This window comes from Miniopterus schreibersii (assembly GCF_964146895.1).
Source record: "Miniopterus schreibersii genome assembly, chromosome: 2".
Taxonomy (NCBI): domain Eukaryota; kingdom Metazoa; phylum Chordata; class Mammalia; order Chiroptera; family Miniopteridae; genus Miniopterus; species Miniopterus schreibersii.
The window spans coordinates 136,920,898-136,935,040 of NC_138102.1; the positions used below are offsets into that span (position 1 = coordinate 136,920,898).

At 56.9% G+C, this 14,143-nt stretch overlaps 2 protein-coding genes across 10 annotated transcripts; one reads left to right on the forward strand and one right to left on the reverse strand.

The window, feature by feature from the left end:
• The first annotated feature begins 443 nt into the window (after window positions 1-443).
• Window positions 444-7,221, forward strand: B4GALNT1 (beta-1,4-N-acetyl-galactosaminyltransferase 1). 4 transcript variants are annotated; one of them, XM_081130000.1, is made up of 11 exons: window positions 444-669; window positions 1,443-1,661; window positions 2,196-2,360; window positions 2,490-2,596; window positions 3,059-3,099; window positions 3,247-3,427; window positions 4,412-4,510; window positions 4,650-4,840; window positions 5,307-5,447; window positions 5,723-5,963; window positions 6,367-7,221. In XM_081130000.1, exons 2-11 carry the CDS (start codon window positions 1,444-1,446, stop codon window positions 6,582-6,584), a joined length of 1,602 nt encoding a protein of 533 aa, XP_080986126.1. In that variant the 5' UTR covers window positions 444-669; window position 1,443; the 3' UTR covers window positions 6,585-7,221. The 4 variants fall into 4 exon arrangements, with proteins under 4 accessions (XP_080986126.1, XP_080986124.1, XP_080986127.1 ...); XM_081129998.1 differs by having other exon boundaries at window positions 461-867; XM_081130001.1 differs by lacking the exon at window positions 444-669 and adding an exon at window positions 862-1,019.
• LOC308553762 (solute carrier family 26 member 10-like) lies at window positions 7,142-13,994 on the reverse strand. 6 transcript variants are annotated; one of them, XM_081129996.1, is made up of 18 exons: window positions 13,937-13,994; window positions 13,074-13,184; window positions 12,437-12,594; window positions 12,094-12,258; window positions 11,667-11,819; window positions 10,862-10,944; window positions 10,566-10,713; window positions 10,347-10,460; window positions 9,602-9,679; window positions 9,417-9,512; window positions 8,909-9,015; window positions 8,728-8,797; window positions 8,542-8,655; window positions 8,369-8,402; window positions 8,207-8,289; window positions 8,060-8,114; window positions 7,837-7,943; window positions 7,142-7,295 (listed from the first exon to the last, which is right to left on the reverse strand). In XM_081129996.1, exons 1-18 carry the CDS (start codon window positions 13,989-13,991, stop codon window positions 7,257-7,259), a joined length of 1,770 nt encoding a protein of 589 aa, XP_080986122.1. In that variant the 5' UTR covers window positions 13,992-13,994; the 3' UTR covers window positions 7,142-7,256. The 6 variants fall into 6 exon arrangements, with proteins under 6 accessions (XP_080986122.1, XP_080986119.1, XP_080986121.1 ...); XM_081129993.1 differs by having other exon boundaries at window positions 13,649-13,994; XM_081129995.1 differs by having other exon boundaries at window positions 7,144-7,295; window positions 11,718-11,819; window positions 13,649-13,994.
• Window positions 13,995-14,143: the final 149 nt, after the last annotated feature.

Here is a 14,143-nt window from a genome sequence, read left to right on the forward strand (position 1 = left end):
GCCCCCAAGTACTTCCAAAAGCCTATGTAAGGCACTATCACTCATGCAAAAACCAATTCCCCAAGCCACACTGTAAGCCCTCTAATACTCAGCAATAAACCCCTAGAGTGGTTTCTGTCATCTACGATGAACCCTAAGACACACACACACACACACACACACACACACACGCACGAAAGAAGCTCTCACAAAAGACAAACTAGCAAACTAAGATGTCAGTCAAAGCTCATGATGAAAATGAACACCGGTCAACGCCTACAATCCCGATGAGAAAGAGGTTCTGGAAGAAAAGGGCAGAGAATGGCGTTGGGGGCCGACCGTTGAGATGCCCCCAACCATTCAGAGGCGAAGGGCTGGGTGGGGCGGAGTGAGGGGTGTGGGGAAAAGGACCTCCCGCCGCCCGCTTCGCGCCCCCGCAGTGTCCGCGGCTCCCACCAGAAGGCGCCCGCATTCCCGGCGCACAGCCTAAGCCTCCATGGCAACGAGCCTGGAAGCGGAGCCGCCCCGGGCCGCGATCTGAAGAGCGCCCAGCGGCCTGAGCCCTCCCGGCGAGCGATCGAGGGGAGCCCTGGCTTTGTTCCAGGTGCGGGTATCTCAGCTACGTGTGGCGGCTTCTTAACTCCCTCCGCCACCCTGGCAGGAAACGCCCAGAACCACCCCAGCGCCGAGGTATCTACGGAGCGCAGGGAGTCCGAAGGCGGGAGGGGCCGGGCGCGCCGGGGAGGCAGGAGGACCCCGCAAGCTCTCAGGCTCCAGCTCGGCTCCACCGCCCGGCTGCCTCCAGCCCCATGAGGACCCTCAGGCCCGGGCTGAGAGCCTGGCGCAGCCCGGATCGAAATCTTACGGCGGCCTTAGAGCGTTAGACAGGTCAGTGCCCAGGCCGAGCGAGGGCGGAGCTGAAGGTGGGAGGAGGCGCAGTCGCCTGTCCACTCTGTGCCCGCGAGGCCACTCACCAGGTCACCTCCGCCGGGGGCACCCTATAGCGCGGGCGTGATTCTGCATTTTTCATGACAGGCAAGGTGTGGAGCCGCCCTTTGTAGCACATCCAGGGCCAGGTGATGCTCGGACGGAGGAGTGGGGGGATGCGGGAGCTGGCGGGGGGAGGGGGCGACAGGATTGGGGACCTCGGCTGCCCTGATAAAGCGGGGCTCTTCTACTTATGCGCGGTCGCGTGGAAACCATCGCATCCAAAGGTCCCTCTCATCAAGATGCTGGGCCTTGGGTGTGAGAGGAAACCGAGATGCGGGAGAGGGCGAGAAGAAAGACGGCTGCGAGACACAGGCCCGGGGGACGAGGGGAGTGGTTAAGGGGGACGATTCTCTGTACACCTCTTGGCGCAAAAAGGGGAGAGCGCCCTGGGAAGCGGGGGCGGGGGTAGCAAGGGTCTGTCCACGTGTTTTTCCTCACCTTTCTCACCCTCCCACCTCCTCCCGCCCGCCCAGGATGCGGCTGGGCCGCAGGGCCCTCTGCGTTCTGGTTCTGCTGCTCGCCTGCGCCTCGCTGGGGCTCCTGTACGCAAGGACCCGGGACGCGCTGGACCTCCGGGTGCCTCTTGCGCTGTGGGCGCCCCTGCAGGGTCCCCCCAGGCCAGAGCTGCCAGACCTCGCCCCTGAGCCCCGATATGCCCACATCCCCGTCAGGATCAAGGAGCAAGTGGTGGGGTGAGTGCCAGGAGTAGTGGCGACAGTGCGTCTCTCACGGGAGGGGGGGGGGCTTTTGTTTCTTCCACTGCTGAGCTCTGATGCCTGGGTTTTCCCGGCTGGTCTGCTCAGGGGGTAAATTAGGAGGGAGAGGAAGCTACTTGGTCTGGGGCCAAGGGAAAGTCTGCCCTCCCTGAACCTTGTCATGGGGATGGGGAAGGGAGGGTGTGCAGTCAGGGAATGTCCCTGAAACACTTTTTGATGTCCTGATCATGTCCACATAAAGGAGAGTCCAAGTGGGGTCCTGAATGGTGGGTGGAAAACCCTGAAATCCTAGAAATTTGGCCCTGTTCTGCACCTCTATGAAATCCCAGTTTAGGGAATAGTTTATCCTATTTGTGGTCCCTCTTCCTGGGGACTACTGAGCAATGTTTAAAGGGATAGATATTGGATGGGCAGGGTTGAAGGGCCAAGGTCTGGGATGTTGTGTAACTGTTTGGTGGGATGAATGGAGCTGTGTTGCTGGGCACTGATGACCTTTCCTCCCTGCTCCAGGCTGCTGTCTGGAAACAACTGCAGTTGTGAGTCCAATGTGGGGAGCCTTCACCTCCCCTTCCAGAGGCAGGTCCAAGCCATTGACTTCACCAAGGCCTTTGACCTGGAGGAGCTGAAGGCTGCCTCTGCTTTGAGGGAACAGGAGTTCCAGGCCTTCCTTTTAAGGTACCAGCAAGAAAGGAAAGCATGATTCTGCAGGTGGAGAGCAGTAGGAGGCCTGGTGGTGGGTGGGACAGGAGAGAGAGCCCCTCTCCTCCTGACTTCTCCTCTGTGCTTCCCTTCCTCCACTGCCAGGAGCCAATCTGCTGCTGACCAGCTGCTCATTGCCCCAGCCAACTGCCCCCTACAGTACCCCGTGCAGGGTGTGGAGGTACAGCCCCTCAGGAGCATCTTGGTGCCAGGTGAGGAGAAAGGTCCTAGGGGATGACCTAAACCACTATGGGAGTGGCAAAGCCTGAGCTTGGATGGGGAAGAATGAGGGAAGATTGGAGTGGGGGGAAGGGAACTTCTGATGAAAGGGGGACTTGAGGTCAGAAGGGGGTTCATGAGGTGGGAGATGGGGACAGAAGGGACTCTTGGGTTGCCAGGAATTGCAAAAGACTGTAACTGGAGAGGTTTGGAGAATAGAATCTATTTTTTGCAGACTGACCAAAGGTTAGGTGGATTAGGTAGGGGAGGCCATAGAAGAGCTACTGTTTTGACGGACAGGAGTTAAAAATCAGTTGTTCTAGGCTACTTCCCCTAGTGTGCCCAGCTGCCTCAGCAAGAGGGAAGGGAAAGAAGTCCTATGTTGTCTGTGATGAAAGAGGAATGAGAAAGTGATCAAAGCAGTCTGTGACTCTCATCCCCCTCCTTCCTCCCAGGGCTGAGCCTGCAGGCTGCTTCTGGTCAGGAGGTATACCAGGTGAGAAGAAACAGGAGGGCAGGGAGGCCAAGTGGGCATCATCAATGCTGGGAGAGAAACAGGGCTGACAAAGGAGGGATGGAGGAATCAAGCAGGCAAGAGGTAGGTCTGGGGGCTAAGGCTGCATTGTCCAATACCCACTCCCAGGTGAACCTGACTGCTTCCTTGGGCACATGGGATGTGGCAGGGGAAGTGACTGGAGTGACTCTCACAGGAGAGGGGCAGCCAAATCTCACCCTCACCAGCCCAGGACTGGACCAACTCAATCGGCAGCTGCAACTGGTCACATATAGCAGCCGAAGCTACCAGGCAAACACAGCAGACAAAGGTGCGAGGTGCTGGGCGGAAGTGGGGGCAGTCTGGGTAATCAGAGGGAACCCAGAAAGGCTGGATTGGGCAAATGGCAGAGGGTGTGGGAGACACTCGGGCAATGACCAGAGCTGCCCAGCCACACAATGGGTATTTCAGTTAGGCCAGCAGAGCCAGGGAGGGAGAGAAGAGGCCTTTGTTCATCTGGGGCCAAGCAGGCCAGAGGGAAACTTGAGCCTTGGGTGTGTCCCCTCTTCAGGCCAACCATGGGGGCCCTAGGAAGTGACCTGCCCCAGGAGCCAGAAGACTCAAGCTCTATTTCCAGCCCACCACTTACTACAGGGCAAAGGGCTTTATTTCCCAAAACTCCCACTTCAAGCAAAAGGGGCCTAACAGCCCTCTTGCTTCTCTCCAAGACCTGCTACACCAAACCTGCTCCCACTTTGGGCCTTTGCACTTGCCATTCCCTCTGCCTGGAATGCTCTTTCCCCAGATTTTTGCATGGCTGGCTCCTTCTTGTCATCTGGATCTCAGCTCAAATGTCTCCTCTTCACTATCACATTACTTGTCTTATTTTCTATTCAATATTTACCAGTATCTGAACTTTTCTTATTTACTTAACCTGAAACCAGACTGATTAGGTTTCTATCCCAGTTTTGTTGCTTAATAGTTGTCTAAATGTGACAGATTATTTAATTTCTCTGTGCCTTCTTTTTCTGTAGTAGGAATCTGCTTAATAAGACTATTGTGAGGATTAAATGAGTCTGTATATTTAAGGTAACTTAAAAAGTGCCTGGCCCACAGTAAATGCTCAATAAAGGTTAGCTTTTCATTAAATGTTTTCTTGTCTTTCTCCCATCGGTTAGAATGTAAGTTCCATGGGGGTAAGAACATTGCGTTCTTGACCATCAGGGCCTAGAAAGGTGATACATAGAATAAGCACTTAAATATTTATTTACTCAAAAGAGAATGCTGTTCCACATCTTATGTCCTTTTTTTCCAGTCCGGTTTTCCACCGAGGGACATGAAGCAGCCTTCACCATTCATATAAGACACCCCCCCAACCCTCGGCTGTACCCACCTGGGTCTCTACCACAGGGAGGTAAGGCTTATGCACACAGGGACCTGGGTGCAGCCCCGGTGGGGTGCCAGTTGGGAGAGGGCTGTCGGGAAGAAGATGTCGTTTTGCTCCACATTATCCACTCTCCTTGTCTGCACCTAACCCTGCCACTCACCCCCAGCCCAGTACAACATTAGCGCTCTGGTCACCATTGCCACTAAGACCTTCCTTCGTTACAATCGGCTTCGAGCACTCATCGCCAGCATCCGCCGCTTCTACCCGACCGTCACTGTGGTCATCGCCGACGACAGCGACAAGCCAGAGATCATTAGCGGTCCCCACGTGGAGCACTATCTCATGCCTTTTGGCAAGGTGCGCAGCCATCCAGGCTGAACCGCGCCCCCGAGGGCGCCGGGAGGGGGCGCGCGCGCTCAGTCTGCAGGCTCCGGAGTAGTGATTCCGGGATTATCTGCCTCAAAATCACCGGGGTGCCTGTTAACCGTGAGGCTTCCTGGAATGTAAACTCTGTGAAAAGCAGGAATCGTGTCTATTTTATTCGCCTTGCATTGTTAGAATGGTTATCACCTACTGGGTGCGTGATAAGTAACTGAATGAATGCACGCAGGAATTAAATGCACTCCAACACTCCCCTGAGCACGGACTCAGAACCTCTGACAATGGGAACCTATATTTTTTTACCTAGATCCCCCAATCCATAAGAACTCGAAGTTTGGAGGGGGATAAAGGCTGTTGAGAGGGATAAAGAGTGAAAAGGAACGGTGGCAGAGGGGTGCGCCCTACCTCTACAGCTTCACCAACCACACATACCCTTCCCCAGGGCTGGTTCGCAGGCCGGAACCTGGCGGTGTCCCAAGTAACCACCAAGTACGTGCTGTGGGTGGATGACGACTTCATCTTCACCGCCCGGACGCGGCTGGAGAGGCTCGTGGACGTGCTGGAACGGACGCCTTTGGACCTGGTAGGGGAGGGGCCGTAGAATGTGGGGTGGGAGAAAAAAGGCCTCCAGGAGGTTAACACTACGGCTGGGTAGTCGAGCCGGGCGCAGCCAGCCCTTGGGACAAGAGAGGAGGAGGAAGCGGACCCCGGGGTACTATCTCCATCCTGAAGGGGCAGAGCAGAAAAGGATGGGGTAGGGGAACCCCCAGGGAGGAGGGGGAGCGCGGGGCAGACGGAGCACAGACCTACCCCTTCCAGCCGCCGCCCCTCCTGGTGCTACCCTCCCACTCTTGGCAGGTTGGGGGCGCGGTGCGCGAGATCTCCGGCTTCGCCACCACCTACCGGCAGCTGCTGAGCGTGGAGCCCGGCGCGCCGGGCCGCGGGAACTGCCTCCGGCAAAGGCGTGGCTTCCACCACAAGCTCCTCGGCTTCCCAGGCTGCGTGGTCACCGACGGCGTGGTCAACTTCTTCCTGGCACGCACCGACAAAGTGCGCGAGGTCGGCTTCGACCCGCGCCTCAGCCGCGTGGCGCACCTGGGTGAGTGGCGCCCCCTTCTGGCAGGGTTCCCAAGTTAGGCGAGGTTCCGTGCCGCCAGGCGCGGAGGGCGCCACGGGCTCCTCCCCGCGCACCCCCGGAGCCCGCGACTGCCACCTGGTTCCCCTAGAGCAGTCTGCGAAGATTTACCAAGACCTGCTGGGGCAAGAGACAGAGCTCCCGCCTGCTGGCCTACACACCACCGAAACCATCACACCCAGCGCAACAGCTGGACTTCCCTACCACAGTCACCGCCACCTCTACCCCACTCCCAGCCACTTCCCCTGGTCCTTAGAGATGGAGTCTTTGCACGTGCATCCTCCATTCCTCAAATCTCAGTTCTCCCTAAGGGTTGGCCTCTTGCACCCTCAAGACCCTTCATTGTGTACTCCCCTTCCCTCCCCAGAATTCTTCCTGGATGGACTTGGTTCCCTTCGGGTGGGCTCCTGCTCAGATGTTGTTGTGGATCACGCATCCAAGTTGAAGCTGCCTTGGATATCAAGGGACACTGGGACAGAGACTTATGCCCGGTACCGTTACCCAGGATCACTGGACGAAAGTCAGGTGGCCAAACACCGCCTGCTCTTCTTCAAACACCGGCTGCAGTGCATGACAACGGAGTGATGGCCACACAGGGCCTTCCAGCCGTCAGACTGGGCCTGCTTCCTTGTCCCTGCCAGGAATTTCTAGCAACCCCACTACCCAGTGACCACTTCACTGACTGTCCCCAATCCCCTTCAGAACCTGATCCCAAATCGGGGCTTGTCCTGGTGACACTTCTGTTTGTGAGTGCCCAGGGGCATGATGGAGCCATAACTTGTCCCACAGCCAGTGCCAAGTCCTCCCTCCACCCCTTCTCATGGAGGTGGGGAGTCACTTTCCAAGTGCCAAAGAGCCCAAAGGACTCTAAGAACCTAAAGTAGAAACACTCATCTCCTGGGGACTGAGTGGGTGGGGAAGCCCCCAATGTGTATTCCCAGGGCTGTATCCCCTCCCTCATCTCTGGATCCAGGACTGTGCATCGGCTGCAGCCCCACCCCCATGGAGAGAACTGGTGACCCGCCCGGGTGAGGGCGAGTGAACACACAGGTGAAAGCCATTTTTAGTTGTGTCTCTGCAATACTGTGGGCATGGAGAAAGGTGGCACCAGGGGCCAGTGTGCAGACACCCAGACTCACTTTATGAATCCCAGAGGCTCTCAGCTTCATTTTATTAGTTACATTAAATAAGGGGCTCAGGAGCCAAGGCCCTCCTCACACACATATTGTTGGGCCTTCCATACTCCAAGTGACCAGGTCAGACCCATACTGTGCAAGTCTTTGGACCAGTGAGCTCCTGGAAAAGGGGAGGAACAAGTCAGGAATAGATTAAGTACCCCTCCCTTCCTTATCCAGGATTTGGCAGTCCTCTGAGGGACACACCACCCCCTTTGGGACCTTCAGTTCCTCAGTTCTTCATCCATAGCTGAGCCCATTCTCTTCGCTTAGTCTTTATTTTAAATCCTCACCCAGAATATGTTTATTGATTTGAGAGAAAGAGAAGCATCAATGTGACAGCGAAATATCCATTGGTTTCCTCCCATATGTGCCCTGATCAGGGACCGAACCTGCAACCTCAGTATGTGCCCTGACCAGGAATCTAACCTGTAATTTTTTTGGTGTACAGCAAGGCGTTCCAACCAGCGGAGACACCCGGCCAGAGCTCCCTGGCTTAGTCTTGATAAATTAACTAATCATTTCATATTCACCCCTTCCTCCCTCTTCTCCCTCAGCCCCCTTCCCAAATCCCTCTGCCTGGATCTTTAGTCTGCCTCGCACCCCGCTTGCTACAGCCCAGTACCCCCTGGCTTCCACTCCTGTTGCTACTGCCCCCTCACCAGTCTCTCCAGGGCATGAGCAGCTGCATCCTGGACACTCACAAACAGCTGCTCTGGGGTCACTCTGTCCAGGAGTCCTGCCTGGGTCAGTGTCCCCAGCACTGAGGCTGTGTGGAGAGGGGGTCAGGCTCTCAGGTTCTAAGTCCACAATGTGTCCTCTCCTCCCGCCCCAAGTGTCCAGCCATTCCTGTCTCCAGGTCCCTCCATACTCCACACCTCTCACCATTACACTGAGCCAGGAGAAGGTGGATCCCAGCGTCTCGGCATCTGCTGGCCAGCTGCAGAGGTGGGGCAGTGGGTTAAATCCTACATCAGAGAGTATGCATGAGATGATAAGGGGAGTTTCTCCTCAACCCACCCTCTTCCTCACCTGTACCACTTCTCTGGCCCCAGCAGCATCTGCAAAGGTGACACCACTGCAGTCTAGGATCACCACTCTGACAGGCTCAGCAACTAGGGTGGGAGAAGGCAAGAGTACCCAGATGCTCCCATGGGTTATGCCCAAAGCTTCCTCCTTGTCATCCCGTCTCACCTGCATCAGATGGGCCATCTATCCTTGGAGTCTCCTGTGAGGAGGAAAGGGTAGTCACCGCTTGTGAGGCACAAGAATGAGCATGCACACCTTGAGCACAATGATCCCCCTTAGAAACCCACCTGCCTCCCGCTTGCAGAGAAGCCCCACTTCCCTTTGACCAAGTCCCTCACCTTGCTTCTTCCAAGCCCCAGATGCCACTCTAGGTTACGGCGAAACTGTCCACGGGTCCCAAAGTAGAGAGGTGTTGGATAGCTCAGGATGCAGAGCCCTGGGACCTGGAGGAGCTAAGGGGTCAGATAGTCAGAGAAATATCCAGGTCTAATCTTCCCTTCCTGCTTTGGCTGTAGCTCACCCACCTTGTGGCTGTCTTTGAGTGGCCTGTAGAGCTCTGTTCCCTCAGCTAGTCCAAGTGCCACACACTGCACCCTAGGCAGGAAGCTGGGGTCAGATTCTCAGCCTGGCCAGACTGAAAAGTCAGCCCAAGCACTCTGTTCTCTCCCCTCCCCTCACCTGGACTCCCCTCATCTCTACTCCCACCTCTGGGTGCGGCAGACCACAGTCATCATGGAGAAGACCACACCTATGGCCAGGCCCAGGTCCACACTCAGGGTCACTACAGCCACCCATGTGACCATCCACACAGCCTGCAGGACACAGATGGAAGTGAAATGCCCAGAAGAAATGCCAGGCCATCACTGCTAAGGAAAAGGGTCCAGGGGCAGTGACTGCCAGGGCAAGTGATGGGGAGGGATGGCCCAGGAGAAGGTAGAAAGAGGAAGGGATAGGATTAACCCAACAGCAGATACACACCAAAAGTAATGACCCTAGACCTTGTACCACCTGGGGAGTTAAAAAAGGTCAGGTCTGCAGGGCTTCAAACCCCACCCTTCACCTTGTTTTGGAGGAAAGGTATTAAGAGGTATGCATATTAGGGGTGGGTGGGTTACAGAATTTAGGACCAGGACAATTTGCTTTGATCCAGGACAGAGGCTGGGGATGCTGGGAAAATGGGAGGGGGCAATCTGGTAATGCTGCCATTTCTCACAAAGTCCATGCGGCTGATGCGCCATAGTTGTGGAAGTTCCTGCATCTGGAAGAACATCTGGCGCATGCTGGAGATGTTGATACAGGCCAGGACAGCCTTGGGGCAGAGGACAGGAACTAACCACTCCAATATTCTGGAATATAGCCACCCCTCCCAGGCACACCCACACTTCCTCTGCTCCTTACCTTGGGCAGATAGTAGAAGAAAGGTCCCAGCCACAGCAGCACTGACAGGACAACTATGCAGGAGAAGAGGCCTGCCAGCTAGAGGGAAGGATCAGTGGAAGCAAAAAGGGAACCTCACCCACCCTCCTGTGAGAGGTGGTCTCCCTGCCCACTTGGCATCTTCCTCGAAAGTCTCTCTCCTCCCAAATCCCTTCCACACAGATATTCCTCACTCCTCAGTGTGATAGTCTGCCATTCACACCTGCCCTTCCCTTTCCCCCAACTAAATGCCTCATTCACTAGTCTCCCCTAGATGAAGTTCAACTTCTCTATTTTTGTAACCCACCTCCATCTTAAAAGCCACTATGGGATTACCCTAAAAACAGGCTAACCACATGCTTAGGGCACCAACCAAGTAACAGAAACCAAAAATATAAAAATATCGGGAAATTTTGATATGCGATATTTCTTTTCAAATGAAAATATCCTTATGGAAAAAAGTCAGAATTTTGTCTCTCAAATTTATTTTACAGTTTAGTATTGTTTTTACTTTGAACCACATAGGGGGCGCCATAAACTTTTTCAGTGCTTATAGTAAAGGTCTTAATGGAACTTGGTTCCCTTCTTTCTCTCCTACCTAGAAGATGCCCTCCCCTCCCTCAGAGTCCCAGCCTCCTCCACATAGCAGTCACTGGTTTCTCCACCATCACCACCCACACACAGATGTTCCCCTGCCCTTTCTCCTCACTCAGGGGTGCACTCTTACCTGGGTGTTCCCACCAGCATCCACTAGTAGGCTGGTGGTGGCCAATGTGGCCGAGTTGGGAAAGCAAGAGAAGAGTGAGGAGATGAGGTTGGAGGCACCATGCGCAAAGAGCTCCTGGGGAGGTACAGCGAGATGAAGAGAGAGGCAAAGGCATGGGCAGGGGGGAACATTGGGGAGTTGTCTCCTGAATGAGGTTGGAGTCCTCAGTCGGAGTCACACCTGGTTGGAGTCAATAGTGTAGCTATACTTGTCTGCATAGATGGAGGCCAGGGAGGCGGACACAGCGAAAGTAACCAGCGCCATGGGCAGGGAGTCGTCCAGGATCCTAGGTAGCTCAGCCAGGTTAGGGAGGAGAGGCTGGGGAAATCTGGAGAGAGAGGGATCCATGGTAAGGATGGATTGGGTATAACAAGGATTCTAGGGAAGACAGAAGAAAAGGGGTGGAGCAAGACAAAAGGAGGTATTGGGTGCGAGAGGCGTGAGAAGAGAAAGGTGTTGTTCTTTCATTCTCTTACCCTGCAGGCAGCAGCCCCACTATCTGGACATTGTATCTTGTGTCCAGGGAAGAGGTGAAGCAGAGCACGGAGGCCAGGAGCACCTGGGGAAGAGAGCATATTAGGGCATGGAAGGAAATGGGCCCCGGGCAGAGGTTAGAAGGGCTCAACACGAGAGAAGGTCAAAATGCAGGATTAGGTGGTTGCAGGAGCCTAGCAACTGGGGGAGCTGGGATGTGTTTGGGAGGGGTGCCTGACAACTAATTTAGAGTGAAGGAGGGTGGGGATGAAACGAGGAATGATACCTACCTGGGGCTATGGAGAGAGAGATGGATGGTAGGAGAAAGGGGGGAGCCTATGGGGGAGGGATGTGGGTACCTGGAGGCAAAACTGAGCCATTTTTAAGTAGGGAAGTTTGGCTATGTCTGGGGATATATAAGGTATCTGGAGATTTGGAACATTTATTTACTTGGGGAGAAAGAGAAATGTAGGTGGGCTTGGGAAGGGAAATAAGCTGAATGATCAGGCAAGGAGAGAGGCAGGAGTGGAGGTGCTGTGGCGAGCGGCACCACACCGGAGCGCTGTAAGGAGGAAGAAGGCGTTCTAAGAGGTGTAGAGCGGACTCCGAGAGAGGAGTGGAAGTGTGTGGCTGGGGATCCCGGAGGGTCAAAGTGTTCTAGGAAGAAGCCTAGGAAAGCACTTGTGTAAGCAGGACCTCTGGGCTGTGACCTCTCTGCATTCCACTAGGGGGCGGCAGCGGCCAGTTCCTGCGGGGTGGGCAGGGCCTGGGAGGTGCAGAGGGCGGGTACCCAAGAGCGGTCCTCACCATGAGGATTTCCCCTGGGATCGGGGTAGGTAGCCTGTCTCGGAATCTCACGTTCAATTCCTTGACCGGCACGAGCAGCGCCAGGCTGAGTGCGGAGATGGTCAGTTCGGCCGGATTGCTCCGGGGCAGCGCGGTCAGCACAGCGGCCAGCGTCTGCGGGCAGGGGCGGGGAGCAGAGGGCCCGGAGCCAGAGGCGATTGGCCCCCGCGCAGATCCACCAGACCCAGGCAAGGCTCTCTCTCCCAGCTCCCATCAGGGCGTCTCACCCCCACGGCACCCCCATTCAGGCTCCTGGTTCTAACCTTTCCTCGCCCCCCCTCGCCCCGTTACACACTCTCTCTCCACCCGTCCTTCGTTCCTTTTCCGGTTGCCCTCCCCCCGGGACCGCTGGAAGCCTCTTTACCGCGGTCCTCCCATCCCGACCCACCTTGAAGAGAGCGAAGCAGCCGATCTGGCGCGGGAGGGGCAGCCCCAAAAGGCCCGGCAGTTGGGAAACGAGCACGTGCAGCGCGGCCCCGCTAGTCAGTGCTTTAACCACTGGCTCGGACAAAAAGGTGGACAGGACACCCAGCTGCAGCGCGAACATCCCCAGCTGCGAGGGGGAAGATGCCCAGTCACCGCCCGAGGAGGAGCGGGCCAGCTGGAGCGCAGTGCGCCGGCTTCTCCTCGCACCTCTCCGCCCTCGGCCGGCGCGGGAGACTCGTCCCACCCTTTCCCGTGGCCCAGTTACCCCGGGCCCCCCGCGTGGGTCCCCCAGAGGCCTCCCTCACCATCAACGCCCCGCTCCCAAAGGCCAAGGCCGCGGCTGCCCCAACCCGCTGAGCGTCCAATTGTTCCCTCTCGATTCCGCTCAGGTTCCCCCCGAGGGGTTCGGGCACCAGCCGCTCCACGGCCGAGCCCGTCATGAGGCTGAGCACCGCGAACGTTCCTAGGGCCGGAGAACAGACGCAGAAATTACCAGTTGTGCCGCCTGGGGCGCTTTCGGCCCAGGCTGCGGCCGCCAGACCTCGCTCCCTAGAAGGCAGCTGCCCGGGTGAAGACCACGGGTCCGAGCTGGTGCCGAAGCCGAGAACACGTGGTGAGGGAGGTTAGGAGAGGGCACCTGCAGGCAAAAACTGTCCCCAGACTGCATCGCTGCCCCTCCTGCAGACACCCCGCGGACTGCGTGCTCCTTCGGGTGACTGCGCATCTCTTCTCCCCTCTTCCAAGGCCCAGAAATGTTAACCAAATTTCATGGGGAGAAAAAAGTCCCCAATTCTTTGCACCCCTAAGAAGCATTGCCTAGGTCAGAGGGTCATGGCAGGGGAACGGTGGTGAGTTGGGGAATAAGAGCTAGGGAGCTTAGGAGAGTGGAAGCCTCAAAGCCCGGTCCATTTCACCCCACGGAGAAGTCACTGGGTCACTCACCTGTGGACAGGTGTCTTCCGGTGCCCAACAAGGTGTAGATGAGTATGGGAAAGAAAGACGTGTAGAGGCCGAACACTGGGGGCACTGAGGTCAAGAGGGCGAAAGCCATGCCTGGGGAGAGGTGGAAGGAAAGATCTTCTGTTGGGGTAGAGGGATCGAGGGTGCCCATCTTCGGGACGCTGCCCCCTTCCTGCGCTCCTAGAGGCTGGCAAGGAGACGCTAAACCCTGTCTCACGAGGGAACTGAGGGGTTAACGGCCTGGTGGGAGGTCTCTGGGTGGACAAAGTCACAGATCCGTGTCGGCGGAGTCCTGGGGGGCAGGCGTTGTGCTTCTCTCCAGTTCCTTGAGCCAGAACGAGTCCGAGACTTCTCGCAGGATTGCGCAGGTGAGGGCAGCTGGGGGTGGGGATCTGATGGAGCTCCACAGTCCTTACCCAGAGCTTGTCTCTGGTCGCTGTCTCCCAACCTTCAACCGCAGTCACCCACCACCTCGCTCCCGGGTTCCCAGCCCCCTGGGTCTCCCGGAAACCCTCTAGAGCTCGAGCCCCTAACAGGGTGGTGTTGGGGCCGCTCACCCTGGGGCACGTGCACAATGCCCACGGTCACTCCAGCCACCACATCCCCAAGTAGCCAGGCCCTCCAGCGGTAGTGGGGCAGCCAGCGCAGCGGAGGCAGCCGGGCCAGCAACCAGCGCCACGCCCCCGGTCCCGAACAGGCGCGAGCCAGCCGCTTCCACAGTCTGCACAGCCCGGCCCAGCGGGACCCCGTGAGTGGTTCCCGCTCCTGCTCTGCGCCCCCAAAGAGCTGCTCGAACCGGGCCTCCGTGAGAGGTTCCCTGAGCTTGGCGCCCAGTGGGGACTTACAGTCGGAGGCCTCTCCTGGGCTCGAGCAGGTCCTGGCGCCCAGTAGCCCACTCATTTTGCCCTTGGCCACATCCAATTCCAACCCAGTCTTAAATAGCCCTCCGCCGGCTAGCCCCGAGTCCCGCCTCCTTGAAGAAGGGCCCAATCCGGCCCTGGAGGGCGCCCTCTCCAGGGGACCTTGTACAAGCAGGAAAGAGCTGCCGCTTG